The 24,838-nt window shown below is 46.3% G+C and overlaps 2 protein-coding genes and 1 long non-coding RNA gene across 4 annotated transcripts in view; all 3 read right to left on the bottom strand.

The window, feature by feature from the left end:
* Positions 1-985: 985 nt before the first annotated feature.
* Positions 986-2,948, bottom strand: LOC116519850. The gene is made up of 3 exons (XR_004256691.1): positions 2,869-2,948; positions 1,947-2,009; positions 986-1,053 (listed from the first exon to the last, which is right to left on the bottom strand). It is a non-coding gene; the product is annotated as an uncharacterized LOC116519850 (long non-coding RNA).
* A 756-nt stretch (positions 2,949-3,704) lies between these two features.
* Positions 3,705-10,199, bottom strand: LOC116520145 (phospholipase A and acyltransferase 2-like). Its single transcript, XM_032234296.1, has 5 exons — positions 10,089-10,199; positions 7,371-7,473; positions 6,244-6,476; positions 5,343-5,405; positions 3,705-3,911 (listed from the first exon to the last, which is right to left on the bottom strand). The coding sequence occupies exons 1-5, from the start codon at positions 10,095-10,097 to the stop codon at positions 3,705-3,707; spliced, it is 615 nt and encodes a 204-aa protein (XP_032090187.1). The 5' UTR covers positions 10,098-10,199.
* Positions 10,200-13,028: 2,829 nt separating this feature from the next.
* The window catches only part of ATL3 (atlastin GTPase 3), a 36,340-nt gene continuing 24,530 nt past the window's right edge, over positions 13,029-24,838 (bottom strand). For both annotated transcript variants that reach the window (XM_032233841.1, XM_032233840.1), the window contains exons 7-13: positions 23,838-23,930; positions 23,459-23,597; positions 22,437-22,564; positions 20,263-20,319; positions 18,258-18,329; positions 16,090-16,535; positions 13,029-15,424 (exon numbers count right to left, since the gene is read on the bottom strand). In XM_032233841.1, the coding sequence (XP_032089732.1) occupies positions 15,355-15,424; positions 16,090-16,535; positions 18,258-18,329; positions 20,263-20,319; positions 22,437-22,564; positions 23,459-23,597; positions 23,838-23,930 (1,005 nt within the window). In that variant the 3' untranslated portion in view covers positions 13,029-15,354. The remainder of the gene's footprint in view (positions 15,425-16,089; positions 16,536-18,257; positions 18,330-20,262; positions 20,320-22,436; positions 22,565-23,458; positions 23,598-23,837; positions 23,931-24,838) is intronic.

Here is a 24,838-nt window from a genome sequence, read left to right as displayed (position 1 = left end):
TCCATCTGGGACGAACAGTAGGCTCTTCCACCCTTAGCCCAGCCAGTCTTTCAGTTAAAGATGGTCCTGCCATCGCCCCCTCATCTTCTTCTTGGTCACTCACATGCAGAGACATTTCTTTTCTTCTTGTGAGGACACCCCCCTCGGTAGGTTGTAGCTCCAGGTGGGGTGGAAATGAGACTTAGCTTAATTGTCAGCCCTTCTTCATTCAAAAATCAGGAAAGAAAACCACAGGACTCCATTGGTTGAAATCAAGTGTACTTTTACTAATTATAAATGAATAGAAGCAAAACTAAGCTAAGTCTGGTTAATTAGGCGCGAAAGTGAATAATATATTGTATAATTCATTCCCCTCCCCTTGGCATCCCATGCACAGTCCAATCATAATTCTCCCAAATGTCAGGTGTGAGATAACTTCGAAAGGCATCACCAGGATGGAATGCTGGACCGTTGGCCTTGGCGGGAAACACTCCTCCTCCACATGCGCAGTAAGGTGGTCAGTTCAGAGTCTAAAAACTTCCTCCAGCACAACAATGATTCCCCTCCCAAATACCATACCCTCCCTCCCCGTTTCAATGGCAGCCGAAGCAGTAGCAAAGCGGAGGCTGACAGTATCCAACATTATTGGTTCTTCAAAATTTTGAGCCCACTTTATCATACAGTCTTTAACTAATTCTGTTTATGAATCCATTTCTATTAATGCATTATATAGTCTCTTTATATGCATTGGACTTTGATCTCTAATTTGTTTTAGAAAATTATCCTCGACTTGCATAAAACCGTTTTTTTATCTTTTTTCCAGAAACTAACTTGTTTATCTATGGCATTTGCTTTATGGCTGCAACCAAAACAGGTGCCATCATCACAAGGCGACCTGCTTAACAACTGTAACTCCATGCTCGATTCCAATCATAGATTGAGGAAATGCTTGTATAGCTATGATTCTTTAATAGAAAGGACCCTCCCCAAAGAGACAAAATAAATGCATACCTTCAAGGGTCCCAGCACGGCAGACACAGCTGCTTACACTGGTAAAAAGGCCTTAAGCAGGAACTGCAATTGGAAGAGAAAGAGGATCAGCAAAGATTTTTCATCAGTGCAAGGAAAGGACATATTATCTGATTAGAAGAAACGTCCTGAATGGTCTACGGTTGCATGAGATAGTCGAGTCTAGAAGGTACCACAGAACTCTTCATGGAATCCTATGTCTGGAAGGGACCTTGGAGGTCTTCTAGTCCAGCCCCCTGCTCGAGCTGGAGATTTTATGCCCTCCTACACAAATGGCTTTCTCTTCTTGAAGACCTCCAGTGATGGTGCACCATAAACGCGAGACGCATGTCGAATATAGCTGCTGCGAGATCAGGAGGCAGAGAACCACGTGCCTCCTTTGCATAAGGAATTTTTCGCCTTTTAACCCTTGCTTAACTCTGAGCAAGGGTTAAAAGGCAAAAAATTCCTTATGCAAAGGAGGCATGTAGTTCTCTCGCCTCCCCCTGCAGTTAGCACTAAGCAGACTCAGAGTCATCCACTGTGACTCTGGCAGCAACTGCCTTAGCCTTTTTCCTTTTAATTTTTCTTTTCTTTTCCTCATGACACTGGTGAGGCCCCGCCTCCCCTGCCTCCCCTGACTGCACGTCCTGCTTTGGACCATTATGTTATTATCCACTTTTAATGTCAATACTTTTAAATTATATTTTAATGTTAGTATTTTTTAACATAGTTTAAAAACTAATGTGTATTGCTGGTCTTTGACCATAATAAAGATTTTACTTACTTACTTACTTACTTACTTACTTACTTACTTACTGTCTGTATTGTATAAATGTAGCGTATATCTAATTTGTGTGTGTGTGTGTGTGTGTGTGTGTGTTTTACATGTTTGTTAATAAAAATCTTTATTAAAAAAAAGAAAGAACCCTCCCCAAAGAGACAAAATAAATGCATACCTTCAAGGGCTCCGGCATGTCAGACACAAGTGCTTCCATTGCTAACAAGGCCTTATCCCAGACCTGCAATTGGAAGAGAAAGAGGATCAGCAAAGATTTTTCATCAGTTCAAGGAAAGGACATATTATCTGAATCGAAGAAACATCCTGAATGGTCTACAGTTGCATGAGATACCCCAGTCTAGAAGGTACCATAGCACCCTTTATGGAATCCTACGTCTGGAAGGGACCTTGGAGGTCTTCTAATCCAGCCCCCTGCTCGAGCTGGAGATTTTATGCCCTCCTACACAAATGGCTTTCTCTTCTTGAAGACCTCCAGTGATGGTGCACCATAAACGCGAGACGCATGTCGAATATAGCTGCTGCGAGATCAGGAGGCAGAGAACCACGTGCCTCCTTTGCATAAGGAATTTTTCGCCTTTTAACCCTTGCTTAACTCTGAGCAAGGGTTAAAAGGCAAAAAATTCCTTATGCAAAGGAGGCCCGTAGTTCTCTTGCCTCCCCCTGCAGTTAGCGCTAAGCAGGCTCAGAGTCATCCACTGTGACTCTGGCAGCAACTGCCTTAGCCTTTTTCCTTTTAATTTTTCTTTTCTTTTCCTCATGACACTGGTGAGGCCCCGCCTCCCCTGCCTCCCCTGACTGCACGTCCTGCTTTGGACCATTATGTTATTATCCACTTTTAATGTCAATACTTTTTAATTATATTTTAATGTTAGCATTTTTTAACATAGTGTAAAAACTAATGTGTATTGCTGGTCTTTGACCGTAATAAAGATTTTACTTACTTACTTACTTACTTACTGTATTGTATAAATGTAGTGTATGTCTAATTTTTGTTTCTGTGTGTTTTACATGTTTGTTAATAAAAATCTTTATTAAAAAAAAGAAAGGACCCTCCCCAAAGAGACAAAATAAATGCATACCTTCGAGGACAACAGCACGGCTCCCATTGCTAACAAGGGCTTAGCCGGGACCTGCAATTGGAAGAGAAAGAGGATCAGCAAAGATTTTTCATCAGTGCAAGGAAAGGACATATTATCTGATTAGAAGAAACGTCCTGAATGGTCTACGGTTGCATGAGATAACCCAGTCTAGAAGGTACCATAGTACTCTTTATGGAATCCTACATCTGGAAGGGACCTTGGAGGTCTTCTAGTCCAGCCCCCTGCTCGAGCTGGAGATTTTATGCCCTCCTACACAAATGGCTTTCTCTTCTTGAAGACCTCCAGTGATGGAGCACCCACAACTTCTAGTGGCAAGTAGTTCCACTGATGAATTCTTCTCACTCTCAAGAAATTTCTCCTTAAATCTAGATTGGATCTCTCTTTAATTATGTCCCACCTTTTACTTCTTCTGCTGCCCTGAAATATTTCTGGAAATAAGTCAACGCCCTCATGGGCTTGGGGGCTAGTTGAACGGAGACTTCCAGAATTCCCCAGCTCCCAGAGTCAATGGAATTCTGGGAGTTCTAGTCCCAACACAGCCATAGAGCGCCTAGTGCAGTGCTTCTCAACCTGTGGGTCGGGACCCCTTTGGGCGTTCAACAACCCTTTCACAGGGGTCGCCTAAGACCATCGGAAAACACATATTTTCGATGGTCTTAGGAACCGAGACACCAATTTTATGGTTGGGGGTCACCACAATATGAGCAACTCTATTAAAGGGTCGCGGCTTTGGGAAGGTTGATAACCACTGTCCTAGTGAGATGACCTTCCCATCACTCACAAAAACAGGGCAATGTTATTTTTCAATATTTTGATCATCCTGAGACAGGGACTACAAGAAATCTGTCTAAATCTACAAAGACCGCACTTACTTGATCACAAGGGGCCACGTTGTAGCGCAGGAAAGTGGCAAAATGCTCACAATTTTGCGTGAAGAGGTTGTATTCCATTTTTTTGCCCACCAGCATCTCTCCCATAGAGACAATCTCCTCTGGGCTCCGGACAGGATATTTGGAGTCATGCTTGTTGTTGACATAGTACCATCTTGTACCAATTATCTGGATATACCTTTAACAATCTTTGGACCAGTGGCGTGTGGTAAGGATTATGGTTTGTCAGGCAAGAGTGCGGCAGCTTCGAGAAGCAACGTCCCCGCCACTGTGTCCAACAGGCGTCTCGTGTTTATGTCCGCCATAAATGTGAGACACCTGTCGAACACAGTGGTGAGAACATCCCTGCCGCTGCCGCGCTCCACCGCCTCACCCCCCGCCTCCTCCGACCCCGCCGCTGTGTCCAACAGGCCAGTCGTCTCATGTTTTTGGTGGACATAAATGTGAGACGCCTGTCAGACACAGTAGCAAGAACGTCCCTGCTGCTGCTGTGCTCCGCCGCCTCCCCCCCCGCCTCCTCCGATCCCGCCGCTGTGTCCGACAAGCCAGGCATCTCGCGTTTATGTCGGACATAAATGTGAGGCACCTGTCGGACACAGCGGCGGGGACGGAGGAGGCAGGGAGGGGCTGAGGCGGCAGCCGGCAAAAAAAGAGGAGAGGAGGAGGAGGAAATGGAGAGGGGAGCAGGACGGGGTTCCCAGTGAGGGGCGAGAGGGCTGCCCCTCTCTTCTCAAACAAACTCTCTCTCAAATTGAGAGAGAGTTTGTTTGAGTGAAGTGAAGAAAGAAACACATGCACACGCACACGGACACGCACACACACACAAATTACTCGCAATAAAAAATTACAAATTAAATTACAATAATTTTGAATTCCCCTCCCTCCATACCTTTTCCAGCTGTGTCACAGAGGATTTCAACTCTCCTCTTGTCTGCCCATGATGAAAATGTAAAAAATGTAAAAATAAAAAGGCAACTTAGGCAAGAGTTGCTGCTGCGAGATCAGGAGGCAGAGAACCATGTGCCTCCTTTGCATAAGGAATTTTTTGCCTTTTAACCCTTGCTTAACTCTGAGCAAGGGTTAAAAGGCAAAAAATTCCTTATGCAAAGGAGGCACGTAGTTCTCTCGCCTCCCCCTGCAGTTAGCGCTAAGCAGGCTCAGAGTCATCCACTGTGACTCTGGCAGCAACTGCCTTAGCCTTTTTCCTTTTAATTTTTCTTTTCTTTTCCTCATGACACTGGTGAGGCCCCGCCTCCCCTGCCTCCCCTGACTGCACGTCCTGCTTTGGACCATTATGTTATTATCCACTTTTAATGTCAATACTTTTTAATTATATTTTAATGTTAGTATTTTTTAACATAGTGTAAAAACTAATGTGTATTGCTAGTCTTTGACCGTAATAAAGATTTTACTTACTTACTTACTTACTTACTTACTTACTGTATTGTATAAATGTAGTGTATGTCTAATTCGTGTGTGTGTGTGTTTTACATGTTTGTTAATAAAAATCTTTATTAAAAAAAAAGAAAGGACCCTCCCCAAAGAGACAAAATAAATGCATACCTTCAAGGCCAACAGCCCGGCAGTAAAAACTGCATGAATTACTATCTTGACCGCATTCAAGACCTGCAATTGGAAGAGAAAGAGGATCAGCAAAGATTTTTCATCAGTGCAAGGAAAGGACATGTTATCTGATTAGAAGAAACGTCCTGAATGGTCTACGGTTGCATGAGATAGTCGAGTCTAGAAGGTACCACAGAACTCTTTATGGAATCCTACGTCTGGAAGGGACCTTGGAGGTCTTCTAGTCCAGCCCCCTGCTCGAGCTGGAGATTTTATGCCCTCCTACCCAAATGGCTTTCTCTTCTTGAAGACCTCCAATGTTGGAGCACCCACAACTTCTGGTGGCAAGCAGTTCCACTGATGAATTCTTCTCACTCTCAGGAAATTTCTCCTTAATTCTAGATTGGATCTCTCTTTAATTATGTCCCACCCTTTACTTCTTTGCCCTGAAATTCTTCTGGAAATAAGTCAACGCCCTCATGGGCTTGGGGGCTAGTTGAACGGAGACTTCCAGAATTCCCCAGCTCCCAGAGTCAATGGAATTCTGGGAGTTCTAGTCCCAACACAGCCATAGAGCGCCTAGTGCAGTGTTTCTCAACCTGTGGGTCGGGACCCCTTTGGGGGTCCAACGACCCTTTCACAGGGGCCGCCTAAGACCATCGGAAAACACATATTTTCGATGGTCTTAGGAACCGAGACACCAATTTTATGGTTGGGGGTCACCACAATATGAGCAACTCTATTAAAAGGTCGCGGCTTTGGGAAGGTTGAGAACCACTGTCCTAGTGAGATGACCTTCTCATCACTCACAAAAACAGGGCAATGTTATTTTTCAATATTTTGATCATCCTGAGACAGGGACTACAAGAAATCTGTCTAAATCTACAAAGACCGCACTTACTTGATCACAATGGGAAACGTTGTAGCGCATACGAGTGGCAAAATGCTCACAATTTTCCGTGAAAAGGTTGTATTCCATTTTCTTGCCCACCCACATCTCTGCCATAGAGACAATCTCCTCTGGGCTCCGGACAGGATATGTGGAGTCATGCTTGTTGTTGACACGGTAGTTATTTCTCCCTGCCACATGGGATAGCCATTCCTTCTTCACCATAGCTTTGGAGTTGGAGTCACCTGGTTCATGTTCAGAAGGAAAAAGACCACACCCAGAAAATCAAACCCATAAAAGAAAATATTTGTAGCTCAGGTTTGAACTGTGGAGACCTTGGTGCTCTCTGAGCTTGCTGGTTTTCTTACAGACGTTTCATGACCCAACTAGGGAACATAATCAGTGCTAGAAGGGGATGGGGATTATGGAGAAGAGGAGGAGGATAGGAGATCCTTGGTGCTCTCTGAATTTGGCGGTTTTCTTGGAGATGTTTCATTACCCACTGCAGGTAGTTCTCAATTTACAACCACAGTTTGGACCAGGATTTCCATTGTTAAACAAGGTAGTTGTTAAGTGAGTCACCCCTAATTTTACAAACATTCCCCCCCCCAATGGTTGTTAAGTGAATACCAAGCCCGCTAAGCGAATCCTGCTTCTTCCTTTGACTTGGCCTCTCGGCGGCCAGTGAGGAAGGTTGCAAAATGGCATCAGGTGACCCTGGGATGCCAGAAGCATTTTAAGTACCTGCCAGTTGCCAAGCGCCCAAATTTTGATCACATGACTATGTGGATGCCGCGATGGTCATAGGTTCAAGGATCGGTCATAAGTCTTTTTTTTTTCAGGGCTGGTGTAACTTTGAAAGTCTGCTAAGTGGAAGTTTATAAGTCTACCTGTATAGGAACACTGAAATATCCCAAAATGCTGCTGTATCACACAGAATATCCTGCGATAGAGTTTGAGGTGGATAATTTTCTGGCTTTCTCCTGCCCTTCAGATGCTCCTGGCAGCTCAGCCAGCATGGGGGGTCAGGCCTATCCTAACTCATTGCCCCCATTCTAGAATTGAGGCCCAAATGCCCACATCAAGATGGAGTTTCGTCTTTGTCATCTGGCAAACCCAACCCAGAGTTTGTTCCTTACCTGATGAAGTCACATGGACGACGTAGCCTGAACCCACATAGACTGCCCAGTGTTCGTATCCCAGTCGGAAGATCTCGATCAAATCCCCAGGCTTTGGATCCACCTGTGCGGAAAGGAAGACCAGTTTGAAAGGAGAGGAAGCAATTAGATCAGCCCCCTCTTCCACACACCCAAGAATAGTTTCCCAAGAATAACTGAGTTGGAAGGGACCTTGGAGGTCTTCTAGTCCAACCCCCTGCTCAGGCATGAAATCTTATACGATTCTGGCCAAATTACCTCCAGTGAGGGAGCATCCAGACCTCTGGGAGGCCAGCTGCTCAACTGATTATTTCAAAAAAAGACATGGGACCAAGAGTTTTCCATCTGAATCAAAGTTTGGCAAACCTTTAAGCATTTCACGTACAAAACATTCGCCTGCTTCTACCTTTTGCCATTTCCAAAGAGACAAAAAGCAACAATGAACATCAGTTGTGTCAAGAGATCACACTTTGGGGGGGGGATTCCTGCCTTCCTGCAGCTGCTGGGGATCAACTTCCTGGAGGTTTGGGGACAAGGGGCTGTCGTTGGCAGAAACCAGAACATGACAGAGCATCCTTCACTCGGTGTCTGTGGCCAGGCATGGGATGTCTTTGCGCCAAGAACATACAAAACGGATGCATGTTTGCTGCCTTGAGCTACTTACAAAATTTTTAAAAGGCAGGAGAAAAAATTGTAATGAATAAATGAATAAAAATTCTCCAGCCCCCATACTGGGAGTTGAAGTCCATCCATTCTTAATACATGATGGCTGGGGAATTCTGGGAATGGGAAGTCTTGTTTTTTTTAATAAAGTTTTTTATTTTTTCATTTTCATAACATATGAAAATTTTCAAAACATGTACACTATGATAAAGTAGGACATAAAGTGAGATTTGGACATTAAGTGCGAAACCTACTGGGTCTGGCTGGACAGCCTCTCGGGACCCCTTTAAATCTATATTAAAAAGCTACATAGACAGAGTTGGAGCTTGCAAAAGAACAGGAAGAAAACCTATGTCAAAAGTCCAAACCACAAGGTTCAATTAAAGTTCATTAATGACACGTCGTACATACCTGTAACAAAAGGAGAAGTAAGATCCCATCTCCTTATAAGGTTATCTCCTCAAGGTAACCACTAAGAAATGAGTTAAGTGTTTCTGTGTTACGCTGCCTTTGAGAATGTATAAGAACGCCTGCTTCGATAATGAAGGTTGTTCAGAACTTGCAATGCTAGCCATGGGCTCGCTTTCTGAACCTGGCTGCCAAATAAACTTTTCCTGTATCCGGAGAAGTCTAAAGCCTGTCATTTTCTGCAACAATTACATAGCCAGCATCGTATTGTATTACTAAATGTTTACATCAATTCATCTTACCATCAATTCCCCAAAACAATTATTGGCTCTTCTGCTCTCCATACACCTTCACCCTCTTCTCCCTCTCTCTTCCTCCTCCCTACCCCCTTTCTTCCCTCTGTTATCCTTCCTTTCTCTACTTCCCCTTCATCTCTCCTACCCCTCTCTCCTCTTCCACTCCTTCTTTCTCTCCTCCTCTTCCCCCCTCCTGCCCTCCCTCCTATCCCTCGCCTCTCTCCTTTTCTTCCCACTCTTCATTTCATTTGCTTGGTGTATTTCAGCTTCTGAGCAAGCTTCATTTTATGTTGATGGTACACAGCTGCTTAAAACATATCAATTGGATTTGGCTAGGTCTCTTGTTTGTCTCCTGCTTTTCCAACTTCTTTTTTTTTAGACTTATATACCGCTTCATAGGGCTTTCAGCCCTCTCTAAGCGGTTTACAGAGTCAGCATATTGCCCCCAACAACAATCCGGGTCCTCATTTTACCCACCTCGGAAGGATGGAAGGCTGAGTCAACCCTGAGCCGGTGAGATTTGAACAGCCGAACTGCAGAACTGCAGTCAGCTGAAGTAGCCTGCAGTGCTGCATTTAACCACTGCGCCACCTCGGCTCTCTGATTTAAACTTCTAATTTATGGCAGTTGATTAACTAAAACGGGAATGGGAAGTCTTGTTAAAAGGTTGAGAAACCCTCACAAATAGCCTAATGACACCTTAACAGTTATGATAGCATCAGTTTCTCTGGATATCCGTCCACCTCCTCCTGTTGAACCTGCCCTCAATTAGTCTACACAGATTCTCAGTCCTCCAGGATGGTTGACGGTTGCCCCAAAAGTGCTTTTTCAAACGACAACCGAACTTTGTTTTTCCCTGAAGACGTTTCCCTTCTCATCCAAGAATGGTGGAGGATGGAAGGATTTATATTTATATTCCTTGCAGCCATCTGCTCATCAGAACGAGTGCTAACAAACAAGATGACTGCATGGAATATAAATCCTCCCATCCTCCACCGTTCAGTCAGAACTGAAGAAGCTTCTTGGTTGAGAAGTGAAACAGCTTCATGGAAACACAAAGTCCAGTTGTCTTTTGAAAAAGCGCCTTTGGGACAATTATTGCCTGGATGACCGAGAATCTTCACAACCTCCTATCTCCAGTTAAAAGGCAATAGAGAGACTTCTATAAAATTGCTGAATCTTGATGGTGCTGCAAGGTTAAACTTTTTGCTTTATACCTCCAAACCAGCATAAACACTTACACAAACACACACATAAACCAATACACACCGTTTCCCTTCCAAATACTTTTTGATTTTGCTCTCCATCCCAGGTGTCTGTCCTGTTCACTTACATATTTCATCCTGAATGTTTTGCTTGTCGTATCTTTCTTTGGCTGTGGCTTTGTTCGTCCCAGAAATCTGGAGCAACAAAACTCCTGACCTGTTTTGAGGGGTCCTGTCTGAACGCAACTAAGGTGTAGACAGAAAATGAAAAGAGAGCAAGAACAGTTACAGACTTTGATCACAACCACGCCCAAAACGGACGAAAGATAAGAGACCGAAACCAGATTTTTCTTCCCTTTCGCTTTGGATTTATTAGAAATATCCTTCCTGATGCTAACCCCTCATTTTGCTGGTTTTATTGTTTTGTTTAGCACATGGCATCTATAGACATCATGCGATCACTGATATACCAAAGGTGCTTTTTCAGGAGGCAACTGGACTTGTTTCTTCTTTGAAGACGTTTCACTTCCCATCCCAGAAGCTTCTTCGGCTCTGACTGGATGTTGGGGAAGAGCTGAAGAAGCTTCTCAGATGAGAAGCGAAACATCTTCAAAGCAAAAACAAGTGAAAAAGCACCTTTGGGAAAACATGACCTGGATGATGGAGAATCTCCACAGACAATCACTGATATACAAATATAAGTTTATATAAAGCATCAGCAAACATATAAATAACTAAATGACTAAATACTGTAACAGTCATAAGTGTGAAAAATGATCATGTCACTTTTTTCAGTGCCATTGTAACTTTGAACGTTCACTAAGTGAACTGATGTAAGTTGAGGACTTGTGTGTATCCTGATTTTATTCCAGTGGGATCCATATTTTCCAAGGCAGCTGCATTCTTGGGCGTTTTTTTTGCTGGATCTGTGTGATCTGTTGGGTTGAGATTGTTAAAAGTGGCCCATTTTCATTGCCATTCTTTATCACGATCAGGTGCCTCCAACCTTGGCAACTTTAAAACCTGTGGACTTCAACTCCCAAAGTCCCTCAACCAGCCATGTTGGCTGGGGAATCCTGGGAGTTGAAGTCCCTGAGTCTTAAAATTGCGAAGGTTGGGGACCGCTGATCCAGATCATAAGAAGACTGTGGTAGGCTAGGCCAGGTGGGCTCCCCAGACTTAAGACTGGTGAGAAGTAGAGAGTCTTACCTTCTCTTGGTGAAACCAACAACAACAACAACTGTTCATGTTGTTGCCTCAATTGGGACTTTCGTTTTGTTGAGAAAAAGACTTTGAACTTTGGAAGATCAAGAAAGCTTCTCTCCATTTTGGTGAACAACCACGGAAACGAACCCAGGACTCACCAGGGAGTCCTCCCCCCGTATTGAGTTGGCCCATTGGGGAAGCAGAACACGCGACTTTGGTGTCCTTAAGACACACGGCTTGCAAAACGCCTGTTTCCCAAACTCTGGTTAATCCTGGGCCCTTTTCTCTTTCTCTCCTCTTCAAGGTTGTGACGGGAAGAAAAGAGCAATATTCCCAGGGTGCAACTTCGGATGTTTGGGTAAGAACCCGTCATGGCAGGTGGGAATAAACTTGGAGATCAGGCAGGGATGCTTCCACGGGGACAGTCAGATAAGGGATCCTCCGGCGGAGGGAAGTTTTGCAGGGAGAAAATATTTTTTGAAGGATCAATATAGCTTCTCTTTTCTTGGTAAACAGGCACAGAAACGACACAGTGACTCATGTCCAGGGATTTTCCTCCTACCCCTCTCTCCCCTGGACTTGAGATGCCCCATTTGGGAACCATTAGCTAATTCTCTGATGACTTCCACACGACTTCAGAAATGCCTGCTTCTTAAATTCCAGTAAATTCGTGGCCTTTTTCTCTGTCCTGTGCAGTTGTTACAGGGAAGAAAAGAAAAATATTCACTGGGTGCAACCTTCAGCTGCTTGGGCAGGTGGGAATGACCTTGGCAAACAGGTGGCAAAGAGAGCAGGTGAAGAGATGCTGCCCCCGGGATCAGGCAGATAAGAGGCAGCTGAGCCCACAGCTGCACAATGGATGGAGAAGGAGGCTCAGAAGGGACCCTCCCTAGTTTCTCAGGCTGTAAAGGAGACAGTGGAGATTTGTACTTTCAGATGTGCTAGATTCTATTAATGTAGCTTTAGGCAACAGGCGGATAAGAGGCAGCTTAGCCCTCAGCTGCACAATGGATGGAGAAAGAGGCTCAGAAGGGACCTTTGCTAGTTTTTCAGGCTGTAAAGGAATGGGGAGAGAATTGTACAGGTAGTCCTAGACTTACGACCACAATTGAGCTCCACATTCATGTTGCTGAGACATTTGTTAAGTGAGTTTTGCCCCACTTTAGAGCACCAAAGAATGGAGGCCTTTGAACTCTGGTGATGGAGAAGACTCCTGCATTGAGTCCCTTGGATTGCAAGGCCATCCAACCGGTCAGTCCTAGAGGAGATCAACCCTGGCTGCTCTTTAGAAGGCCAGATCCCAAAGAGGAAACTCAAAGACTTTGGCCACCTGATGAGAAGGAAGGAGGACTCCCTGGAGAAGAGCCTCATGCTGGGAACGATGGAGGGCAAAGGAAAAAAGGGATGGCAGAGAAGGGGGAGGCTGGATGGAGTCACCCAAGCAGTTGGCATGAGATTAAATGGACTCCAGAGGATGGGAGAGGACAGGAAGGCCTGGAGGAACGTTGTCCATGGGGTTGCGATGGGTGGGACACGACTTCCCAACTCACAACAACCTTTCTTGCCAGTTGCTAAGTGAATCTGGCTTCCCCATTGACTTTGCTTGTCAGAAGGTCACAAAAGGTGATCACATGACCCCAGGACACTGCAACCGTCATAAATATGAGTCAGTAGCCAAGTGTCTGAATTTTGATCAGGTGACACGGGGAAGCTGCAACGATCATTAGTCTGAAGAACAGAAGTCATAAGGTTTTTTCGCTGCCGCTGTAACTTTGTACCGTCCACTAGGACTATTCTGTGCAGGCATGAGATTTTCAGAAAATGACACAGACCACCAAATAAATGCACACACACACCCTTCGCACCATTTCAGTATACCAGTCTTTTATTTTCGCAGTTGCAAAGTGGAATGCTTTCTTTTGTGCTTTATAAATATAATTCAGCATCAACATCCTGACCACATTGGTCCACAGGGGGGAAACTTTGTGACCGACAAAGTTGTCAAAAAGAGTTCTGAAAACAGCGAAAGGCGGAAACAGCCGGGAGAGAAGCATCCACTCCCTTTCCCCCCTCACCCGCCCCCCCACCCTACACATATCTCTCTGGGTGTCTTGGACTGCAACTCCCAGAATTCCAAGGAGCCACGGCCAAAGGGAATTCTGGGAATTGTCCCCTCGAACACGAACACAGCTCTCCAATTTCCACTCAACCCTTTGAAAGAAAACCCGGCCCTGCATTTTCTCCGTACGGTTTCCCAGCGCAGCCCAGAAGGATCGGTGTCTTCCTACCAGACTTTAGATTCCACACTCAGCTGTGTCAGGTACAAAATAAAGAATCACCTAAACTAGCTCATTCTAGGCGCAAAACCCCAACGTTGAAAAAGTTGGCATTTGAGAGATCAGAGATTTTGCTCTTCCCCGGAGAAAACAAAGCTGCATTTGGGAGCTTAGAGGCCTGTGATGTTGTGGGGGGTGACAATTCCCATAAACAAAACAACACAAAACAAAAAAAAGAGGTAGAATGCAGCAACGACAAAAAACCTCTTGTGAAAATAAGACTTGCTGTGAAAGGAATGGCCACCAGAGGGCGATCGTGAGCATAAGCCAGGAAAAAACTCTACCGAGTTTTTGCTCCTTGCTTTCTAATGGCCCAAAAGACTTAACCTTCGTGCTTTGCGATCAAGCGAGACTCCAGCAGCAAAAATAAGGCAAAAAAAGGTTAAAAAGGAAAAAAAGGCACCTTGAAGAATACATAAAGCTATCCTCACCCTCTGGAGAAGCCGTAGTGATTGAGGGAGGCTAGAATGATTCAAAGCTTGGAGCGGAGTAATAATAATTTTTGGTGCGAGGCCTATATAAGGGTTTCCGAGCAGGAGACGGGGGGAGGAAACAGAGGGTCCCGGTGGCGCCCAGAGCTTTGGACAAGTTTGCCAGCTGTGGGGCACATACCCTGCTACGGAGTTTTTATGAATCATCCCAAGGTTGATTTGGTGGGTGACGAAGAAGGAGAAACAGTCGGACGTTAAACAGCGTGGCTGAGAATGGGGAAACAGCCTTCAGAGACAGAGAGGAGACCAAGACCATTCACCCTCACAAGCTTGGGAAAAGCAGGGGGGGGAAAGGAGGGGGGAGGGTGAATTCTCCATACCAGTAAGTAAGGGCAACGCTACTGGTTACGTCTCAACCCAGTAAACCTAAGAGTGGGGTATACACAGATGCAAACGCCGGCACCGCATTCAAGGAACAATGTCTTGACTACCCTTGGAAAACTCCCGACGTCCCGCACGGCTCACCCCCCGATCTGGACGGAGATCCCAAAGAGATCCAAGCGGGGCCGCTAAGGAGATTCCCCCTCACATTTCGACGTCCCGGCGGTACAAGGTGAATTACAAGAACCAAAACGAAGCGGACACCACGTCGTACCGAAAGCGAGAGAGAGAGATACAGAGACACTGGCGGCGATGCGGGAGATGTTTAACGCGCCAACGGCCTCTCGTTTCTCCCTCAAATTCCGAGCTTCCTGAGACGTCTTTCTAAGGCAGTGGAGCTGCTGGCTGGACGCAATTCCTCTCGGTGTCGAAGCAGGCACTGTCCAGTTTTGAAAAGGCACTGAAAATAAAATAGCTTTCCTAATTTTCTTTTAACGATTTGGCTAGGCCCGCCGGGGCCCTTCAGCAGAATTCTTTCGAAGTTTGGCCAAACTTTCACCAAAAGAAAAGCTGGGTAATTTAGGCACTCCGAGGTCGATGCCTGGGGAGGGCCGGGGAAAGCTTTTTTTGGGGTGGGGGTGGGGGAAGGGGAGTTGGCATCTTCTCCTTGGTACAACCGACAAACTTCGAAAACAAACGCCGGCAGCTGAAACGACAGTGGGGTTGATTTTTTTTTTTCCTTTTCGTCACGGAAGGCACTGGCTGGCATGGAAATGGTTTTCGAGCGGCTGTTTCGTTTCCCCATTTAAAGTGCAGAAGGTTTCTTTCTTGAAGGGAGGGGAGGGGAAATGAAAAAAAGAAAAAAACCCAGAGGAGGGGGGGGTCCATCAAAGGAAGGTGAGCGGGAAGAATGGAGCAGAGATCCCCCCCCCCCCCCCGACTTAAAAGCTGTCTATGAAGAAGCTCTGCAGAAGCGATTCCTGGATCGGAAAGCCGACGGTTTCCACCATCAAGGATGATGTCTTGGGAGTTCGCCTGGTTCACTGAGACTTCTTCTGCGGTGGTGGGGACGGGGGCTGCTCTCTGGAGGGGGCTGCATGGACAGGAGACCTGGAGAAGGTAAGCCCACAGGTGAGAAGATGCTCAGGTTAGGGGGAAATTTCACACCCAAGAGTTTAATCATTTCTTGGTTTTTCCCGATAGTCCTCACACTTAAGATCACAATTCAGCAGAGTCAGCCTCTTGGCCCCCAACGATCTGGGTCCTCATTTTACTGACATTGGAAGGATGGAAGGTTGAGTCAACCTTGAGCCAATCAGAATCAAACTGCTGGCAGTGGGCAGAATTATCCTGCAATACGGTATTCTAACCCCTGGGAAGAGAAGGAAGGAAGGAAGGAAGGAAGGAAGGAAGGAAGGAAGGAAGGAAGGAAGGAAGGTAGGTTGGTTGATGAAGGGAGGAAGGGAAGAAGGAAGGGGAGGAAGGAAGAGTGATGGAGGGAGGGAAGGAGAGAAGAAGGAAAGGTGACAAAGGGAGTGAGTGAGAGAGAGAGGGAGAGAGCGAAGAAGGAAGGGCAATTGCAATAGCACTTATATACCGCTTCACAGTGGTTTACAGCCCTCTCTAAGTGGTTTACAGAGTCAGCCTTTTGCCCCCCAACAATCTGGGTCCTCATTTGATCCACCTCAGAAGGACGGAAGGCTGAGCCAACCTTGAGCCGGTTGTCCCCCCCCATTCCCCCCCCCCCCCCCCGTTTGACTAAGCCAAATGCCTACCGCATAGCCCGTATCTTCTCCATCACGAACTCCGCCGTGTTGTCAATCACAATGCCCAGTTCGCGGTATTCGCCCGAGTAGCGGATGTAGCCCCAGGCTAGCAGGGAAAGGAGCAACAGCCCTACTATTAAGTTGCACAACTGGGCAATCAAGCTCAGTCCAATGTACTCGGAGATCCCAGAGATTACGTAGAGCACCACGATGATGCCGAAGAGGATGGCGGGCGTCCGGAAAGTGTTGAAGATGTTCTTGCTCTGGTTATGCTTGGCCAGGTCTACAAAGAGGTCGCTCAGCTCCTGCGCCAACTCGTCCTCGTAACGTTGGCTGAACTCCCGGCCGCCCATCTTCTTGATGCGGCGGAAGTGCTCCAGAGCCCGCGAGTTCTGCTCCTGGTGCTTCGCCTCCAGCAATTCGGGGGCCACATAAGGTTTGTCTCCGCCGCAGATCTGGAGGGGGAAGGGAGGAAGCAGCCGGTTTAGCTACCAGGCTCAGTAAAGCGGGCTGGGAGAGCCGGTTCGGTGGGTGGTTCTAAGCGGCAGGCTAGAAACTGGGCGATCGTGAGTTCTAGTCCTGCCTTAGGCATGAAAACCAATTAGTGTGACTTTGGCCAATCCCCAGGAAAGAGTGAGTTCTAGTTCCAGCCGGGTGCATTTCGGCCAATCACTGCGAGATTGTGAATTCTAGTCCTGCCTTAGGCATGAAAGCTAGTGGGAGACTTTGGGCCAATCACCAGGAGACAGTGAGTTCTAGTCCCGCCTTAGGCATGAAAACTGACTGGGTGACTTTGGGCCAATCGCCAGGAGACGGTGAGTTCTAGTCCTGCCTTAGGCATGAAAGCCTGTGGGAGATTTTGGACCAATCGCCAGGAGACAGTGAGTTCTAGTCCCGCCTTAGGCATGAAAGCCAGTGGAAGACTTTGGGCCAATCACCATGAGATGGTGAGTTCTAGTCCCTCCTTAGGCATGAAAGCTAACTGGGTGACTTTGGGCCAATCACCAGGAGATGTTGAGTTCTAGTCCTGCCTTAGGCATGAAAGCTGACTGGGTGACTTTGGGCCAATCGCCAGGAAACGGTGAGTTCTAGTCCCACCTTAGGCATGAAAACCAGTTCCATGACTTTGGGCCAATCAACAGGAGACTGAGAGTTCTAGTCCCGCCTTAGGCATGAAAACTGACTGGGTGACTTTGGGCCAATCGCCAGGAGACGGTGAGTTCTAGTCCTGCCTTAGGCATGAAAGCCTGTGGGAGATTTTGGACCAATCGCCAGGAGACAGTGAGTTCTAGTCCCGCCTTAGGCATGAAAGCCAGTGGAAGACTTTGGGCCAATCACCATGAGATGGTGAGTTCTAGTCCCTCCTTAGGCATGAAAGCTAACTGGGTGACTTTGGGCCAATCACCAGGAGATGTTGAGTTCTAGTCCTGCCTTAGGCATGAAAGCTGACTGGGTGACTTTGGGCCAATCGCCAGGAAACGGTGAGTTCTAGTCCCACCTTAGGCATGAAAACCAGTTCCATGACTTTGGGCCAATCAACAGGAGACTGAGAGTTCTAGTCCCGCCTTAGGCATGAAAACTGACTGGGTGACTTTGGGCCAATCGCCAGGAGACGGTGAGTTCTAGTCCTGCCTTAGGCATGAAAGCCTGTGGGAGATTTTGGACCAATCGCCAGGAGACAGTGAGTTCTAGTCCCGCCTTAGGCATGAAAGCCAGTGGAAGACTTTGGGCCAATCACCATGAGATGGTGAGTTCTAGTCCCTCCTTAGGCATGAAAGCTAACTGGGTGACTTTGGACCAATCACCAGGAGATGTTGAGTTCTAGTCCTGCCTTAGGCATGAAAGCTGACTGGGTGACTTTGGGCCAATCGCCAGGAAACGGTGAGTTCTAGTCCCACCTTAGGCATGAAAACCAGTTCCATGACTTTGGGCCAATCAACAGGAAACTGAGAGTTCTAGTCTCGCCTTAGGCATGAAAACCATCTGGGTGACTTTGGCCCATTTGCCTTATTTCCGGCCCTGGAAACACGGAAACAATGTGAAAACATTTCTTGGCTCCAAAAAAAACCCCCCTCAACAACATTCTCTACAGAGTCAGGAGGAGTCAAGAACGACTCCTGGGCAGCCCATGCAGGTGGGTAAATGCCTCCCTACCCCCCCTGCCCCCCCACCCTCACCTTTTCCATGCTGCTGTAATACAGGTCTTTGGCCGAAGCGACAGCAGCCAGATTGTTGGCTTCAGCTGTGGCCTGAAAAGGAGGGAAAACAACTTCAGAAATAAACCAGTTGAGTTTTCCCACCCTCTGCTAAGAGTTAGGAAAACTGTAAAAAATAAAAAAAAAGGTAATTGGCAGGTTGCATTTGGAGGTTTTTTTAAGCTTGCATAAATTTTATATTTCTTACCCAAACCTTTTCCCACGTTTCCATCATTATTAAAGTTATCAATGCCTTTCTACCATTCTTCCATATTTGCATCTTTTTGTAAAAATATTGGTATCATTTGAAGAAGAAATAAAAACTTAAGCAAAACGTTCATTTTTACTACTGTTATCCTTTCCCAGCAAAGACTATTATAATTTCTCCCATTTATTCACCTCTGTCTATATATTTTGTGCCATAATGGTTCATAATTACACTTATGTAATTTGGAGGTTTAATGCCGTGTTTTTTTTTTCCTGTAAGGTAAAGGTTCCCCAGGCACATTATGTGCTAGTCGTTCCTGACTCTAGGGGGCGGTGCTCATCTCCGTTTCAAAGCCGAAGAGCCAGCGCTGTCCAAAGACGTCTCCGTGGTCATATGGCCGGCATGACTCAACGCCGAAGGTGCACGGAGCGCTGTTCCCTTCCCACCAAAGGTGGTTCCTATTTTTCTACTTGCATTTTTTTACCTGCTTTCGAACTGCTAGGTTGGCAGAAGCTGGGACAAGGAACGGGGGCTCACTCCGTTATGCGGCGCTAGGGATTCGAACCGCCGAACTGCCAACCTTTCTGATCGACAAACTCAAGTGTTTTAGCCACTGAGCCACCGCATTCCCCCCCCCTTTTTTTCTGTACAGTGCTGTAATTTTATTCAATATTGCGACTGGAGCCAGCTCTGCAGGTTTTGTCGAGGCAATAATTACTACTCGACTTACGACCAAAATTTCTGTTGCTAGGCGAGACACTTAAGTGGATTTGCCCCAGTTTGCGACCCTTCTTGCCACCATTGTTAAGCCAATCACTTCAGTTAAGTTAGGAACATGTGGGATGTTAATGGAATCTGGGCCTTCCCCCACTGATTTTACTTGTTGCAAAAGGGGATCACACGATGCAGCGGCGCTGTGACCGTCGTAAATACGAGTTAATTGCCAAGTGTCAGAATTTTGATCACGTGACAAGGGGGGGGGATGCTATAAAGGTCGTAAGTGTGAAAAACGGCCACAAGCTGCTTTTTTCAGTGTCGTTAACTTCGGCCACTAAATGGACTGTCGTAAGTCGAGGATTACCTGCAATCACCACCCTGAATTGAAACAAGAAGTCAGTGATTTAAACTCTTGTTGTGGCCCGACAGCGGAGCTGGCAGCAGATTCGGACAGTGAGGAGGGTTGGGGAGGAACCTGGGCCAGTCCTGGAGTCTGGGGAAGGCTCTGAGGAGGGCTCTGTGTCGGAGGCAGAGAGGGGGACAGGGCCATATGCCAGTTATCAGCTGCCTTCGGAGTCAGACATCAGTGAGGCAGAAGAACAGCTGGAGCCTGTTCCAGTGTGCACATGCGCAGAGTTGCCAGACGAAGGGAAGAGCTAAAGAGAAGGGGTCGACTTGGGAGTAAGGCCACAGGTGGATGGTGAATGGCCTCCCCCAGAGGACATAAAAAGAGGAGCAAAAGGGGAGTGGAGTTTGCAGGAAACAATTCATTCATTTGTTCGTTCATTTGTTTCAGGAGTGTGACAATCTGTCCGTGAATCTCAGAGACTCTGTGCCCAGAGTCTTTCCTTGCACAGCCCCACATTTGGGAAAATATTGACATGGCAGCTTTCCAAGCTAGATAAGGTCTGTGGTCATAAATACTCCTTTGAAAGACTGTTTGCCAGGCCTTTGTTGAATGTGAATGAGAGGAATTCACATTCATCTAATAAAAGGGGTTTTGTGGGGACCAGGAATCTGCATCGGGCTCTTTGGGGGGCCCTTGGCTCAGGCGAAACTCACCAGCAACATGGATTTGGGGTGTGGCAAATCTTCCCCCTGGTAGATCTTGATATAAGCCTGGAACGAAGGACATTAACGAACAATTATTACACGGCTGTGAATTCAATCGTTTACATGGTTTTTCCTCCCAACCTTAAAAATATTTCTGGGTCCTCAATCCAGTAAGGAGCAAAGCATCCTCCGTGCTAAAGAGGGGCTGAGCTAAAGTTACCCCTCAACGTCGGAGCCCCAGATTTCTGTCCCAAAGCGAGGCCTTTGTTAAATTTTGCTCCATTTTATGACTTCTCTCACCACAGTTGCTAAGTGAATCGCTGCAGTGGTTAAGGCAGTCACCCCGGTTGTTAAGTGAATCTGGCTCCCCCCCCCACAGACTTTGCATGTCAGAAGGTCGCCAAAGGGGGATGACGTGACACACACACACACACACACACACAGGGGGAACATCGGAACCGTCTTAAGTACATGCCAGTTGCCAAGCATTTGAATTTCGACCACGTTTTTGGTGGCCGTGGGGATGCTTCAATTTTGGTGACCCATGGGGGTGCTGCAATGGTTGTTAAGTGTGGAAAACGGTGCCAAGTCACTTTTTTGAAAGAGCTGTCGTAACTCGGAATGGTCACTAAGTGAACTGTTGTAAGTCGAGGACTAGCTGCTGATGAGATCAATAAATCAGATTTGCAACGAAACAGGAAGGAAGGGAGGGAAGGAAGGAAAGAAAGCAAAAGGGAGGGAGGGATGGAAGGAGGGAGAGAGGGAGGGAGGAAGAGAGGGAGGGAGGGAGGAAGGAAGGAAAGCAAAAGCAAGGGAGGGAGGGATGGGAGGAAGGGAGAGAGGGATGGAGGGAGGAAGAGAGGGAAGAAGGAAGGAAGAAAAGAAAGCAAAAGGGAGGGATGGAAGGAGGGAGGGAGGAGAGCAAAAGGGAGGGAAGGAGGGATGGAAGGAAGGGAGGGAGGGAGGGAGGTAGAGAGGTAAGAAGGAAGGAAGAAAAGAAAGCAAAAGGTAGGGATGGAAGGAGGGAGGGAGGAGAGCAAAAGGGAGGGAAGGAGGGATGGAAGGGAGGGAGGGAGGTAGAGAGGTAAGAAGGAAGGAAGGAAAGCAAAAGGGAGGGAGGGATGGAAGGGGGGAGGGAGGGAAGGAAGGAAAGCAAAAGGGTGGGAGGGATGGAAGGAGGGCGGGAGGGAGGGAGGGAGGGAGGGAGGGAGGGAGGGAGGGAGGGAGGGAGGAAGGAAGGAAGGAAGGAAGGAAGGAAGGAAGGAAGAAAGAAATCTGAAAAGCTTAGTTCCTACTGGTGCCTGACTCAGGACTTTGCAGAAGGAAAATATTTTTTGAATTCTGGAAACTTCACCTTTTTTTGCAAAGTCACAGAAATGACACAATGACTGTCCAGGGATTCTCCACCTTGTCCTCCCACCCCGGGATTTGAGATGAGCCATTTAGGAACCAGAGGCTAATTCTTAAAAACACGTGACTTCCGAATGCCTGCTTTCTTAAAATTCTAGCAAACTCTTGGCCTTTTTTCTGTTCAGTTCTGTGCAGACCTGCCCCAAATCCAAATCAAAGCAGATCTGACTGCAGCTCAAAGTTACTAATAACTGCAGCTAGGATTGTATTTGCGCAAAAATTGAAAATATGAAGATATCCCTATGGATGAGAACGTGATTAGGAAAATATTAAGAATGTGCAGAAATGAATAGGTGAACACCTGAAATTAAAGAGAAGGACCAATCTGATTATTATAATACATGGCCATTATTTTATCCATGGTTAGAGAATAAATATGAAAAGTGGAAAAAAGCAAGAAGAGTGAAATAGAGAAAATGTCTTAACAAAGTTATTTAAGTTAAGAAGAGGATTGCTACAGTATTAGGTATGGCATATATCAGGATTAAGTTCAGAATAGATAAAATAATAAATATGGCTGTAAATTGTAATTGTTACTGTATAAAAAAAATATTTGCACAAAATATATGTACCCAGACGACACACATTGCTTAATGGAAGATGATGTTTGAATTAAAATAAAATATATATTTTTTAAAAAGTTACTTAGAAACATTTTAAACAAATACACTAATTAAATCAGACTGCCAGGCCAAGCAAGTCTCAATATCTTTTTTTATTTATTTATATATTGATTTTGATCTCGGTGAAAGAAAGAGTGTGATGAAACATACCTTGAAATACTCCAAGAGGCCTCGGCAAGTTACTTTCGAGCCGTTGATCTCCTTTTCTAAGAGCTGACTAGGATCCAGGACAAACGGAATCAACTGCTTCAGCTGGTCCTTGAATTCGTTGGAGATGTCTGCGCAAAAAAGGAAGGAGAAAGGTAAAAGAGGAAGAATGCAATGGGAATGGAGTTCTTTTTTCCCCTGTGAATTGTTTTATGGCCTTATAAAACACAGGCAAGACATTTATTATTGTAGGTAATAGCATCACCTACAATATAAAAGGTACTCGCACATCTGTGCTAGTCTAGTCGTTCCCAACTCTAGGGGGCAGTGCTCATCTCCATTTCAAAGCCGAAGAGCCAGTGGCATGACTGTTCCCTTCCCACCAAAGGTGGTTCCTTTTCTTCTGCTCGCATTTTTTTACCTGCTTTCGAACTGCTAGGTTGGCAGAAGCTGGATCAAGTCAAGGGAGCGCACTAGGGATTCGAACCGCAGAACTACCGACCTTTCTGATCGACAAGCTCAGCGTCTTAGCCACAGAGCCACCATGTCCAACTACAATATTGCATAGCATTCATGAGTGTAATGCTATGCGGAAAAGCCTTTTAGGAGACAGGGCAAAATATGCTGGCAAGGGAAAATTAGATGCATGCACAGAGTTGCCAGGCGAAGGGAAGAGCTAAAGAACAGGGGTCGACTTGGGAGTAAGGCCACAGGTGGACGGTGAATGGCCCCTCCCAGAGGAAATAAAAGAGGAGCGAAAGGGGAGTGGAGTTTGCAGGAGACCATTAGTTCGCTTCATTGGTTTGTGACCCTCCGAGACTCCTTGCCAAGTTTTGCAGATATCGGCCTGGCAGCTCTCCAAGCCAGATAAGGTCTGTGACTGTAAATCCTCCCTTGAAAGACTTTGCTGGATGTGAAGGAGCAGAATTCACCGTCAATGGATAAAGGGGGCTTTTGTCAGGACAAGGAGTTGGCTTCATGCTCTCGGGAAGCCTGGGTCAGAACACAGAGATTCCAAACCTTACCGTTCAGACGGCCATCAAAATTTGGGCTGGTGGCCACTTTGAGTCCCGGGTGAGGTAAGAGGAAACAGTTGACATTGGTGAAGCAGGAGTGGATATGTTTGCGAACGTTCTGGATCTCTTCGTGCTGGTGAGATTTCACCTTGGGGCATAAAAGGGAAGAGAATTCAGAGGATGGATTCAACACCCAAATAGACCAGTGTTTCTCAACCTTGTCAACTTGAAGATGTCTGGACTTCAACTCCCAGAATTCCCCAGCCTGGCTGGGGAATTCTGGGAGTTGAAGTCCAGACATCTTCAAGTTGACAAGGTTGAGAAACACTGAACTAGACACTAGCGCAGAATTTCTGGGGTTTTCATTGTTGTTTCTATTTTGCTTCACCTCCAGGCGTTTATCCAGGAAACTCATGCCCCCGTCCAAGCCGTAGTCATACTCGTATGGGAAACTCCAATCTCGCACCAGGAACATCAGCGTCTGCGTTGAGAGAGAAGAGGCTCAGATTAAAACTCTGCACCCTGAGATAGACGGGGGCTAGACGAATCAAAAATTGGAATTAAGACTGCCCGGAGAAATATCAGATACGCAGATGATATCACCCGAATGGCAGAAAGTAAAGAGCCCTTTGATGTGGGGGAAGGAGGAGAGTGCAAAAGTTGGCATTAAGAAAAGGTTTAAGGTTTAATAAATTTATAGGCCGCCCAATCCCGAAGGACTCCGGGTGGCTTACAGAATACATATTTAAAAAGAATAAAGAATTTAAAAAAATAGAGGAAAAAAAAACAGATTAAAAGATCACTTCATGCACTCAATCCAGGCGGGGCTGGACCTCATTTCATGAGGTCAAGAGCCCCAGGCCTGCCGGAATAGCCAGGTTTTGGTAGCCTTTCGGAAGGCCGTGAGAATGGGAAGGAAAACTAAGATCATGGCATCCGACCCGCTCAATTCCCAGCAAATAAATGGGGAAGAAAGGAGACAGATTTTATTTTCCTGGCCTCCAAGATCACCGCAGATGGGGACTGCAGCCAAGAAATTAAAAGAGGCTTGCTCCTGGGGAGGAAAGCGATGGTGAATCTAGACAGCATCCTAAAAAGCAGAGACATCATCCTGCCAATCAAAAGTGCGCCTAGTCAAGGTTTCCCCAGTTGCAATGGATGGCTGTGAAGGTTGGACTATAAGGAAGGCTGAGCGCCAAAGAATGGAGGCCTTTGAACTCTGGTGCTGGAGAAGACTCCTGCATTGAGTCCCTTGGAATGCAAGGCCATCCAACCGGTCAGTCCTAGAGGAGATCCACCCTGGCTGCTCTTTAGAAGGCCAGATCCTGAAGAGGAAACTCAAAGACTTTGGCCACCTGATGAGAAGGAAGAAGGACTCCCTGGAGAAGA

This window comes from Thamnophis elegans, chromosome 17 (genome assembly GCF_009769535.1).
Source record: "Thamnophis elegans isolate rThaEle1 chromosome 17, rThaEle1.pri, whole genome shotgun sequence".
In the NCBI taxonomy this organism is placed as follows: Eukaryota; Metazoa; Chordata; class Lepidosauria; order Squamata; family Colubridae; genus Thamnophis; species Thamnophis elegans.
The sequence above is the reverse complement of the archived record's forward strand: the minus strand, read 5'-3'. Positions and strand labels throughout refer to the sequence as shown.

Excerpts from the sequence above, each read along its gene's own strand:
- LOC116520145 (XM_032234296.1), bottom strand. Across the intron at positions 5,406-6,243 it reads ACGTTTCCCATTGTGATCAA|GTCTTGAATGCGGTCAAGAT; the intron begins GTAAGTGCGGTC and ends TTCCAATTGCAG. Across the intron at positions 3,912-5,342 it reads CCGGGCTGTTGGCCTTGAAG|CATGACTCCAAATATCCTGT; the intron begins GTATGCATTTAT and ends GTCAACAACAAG.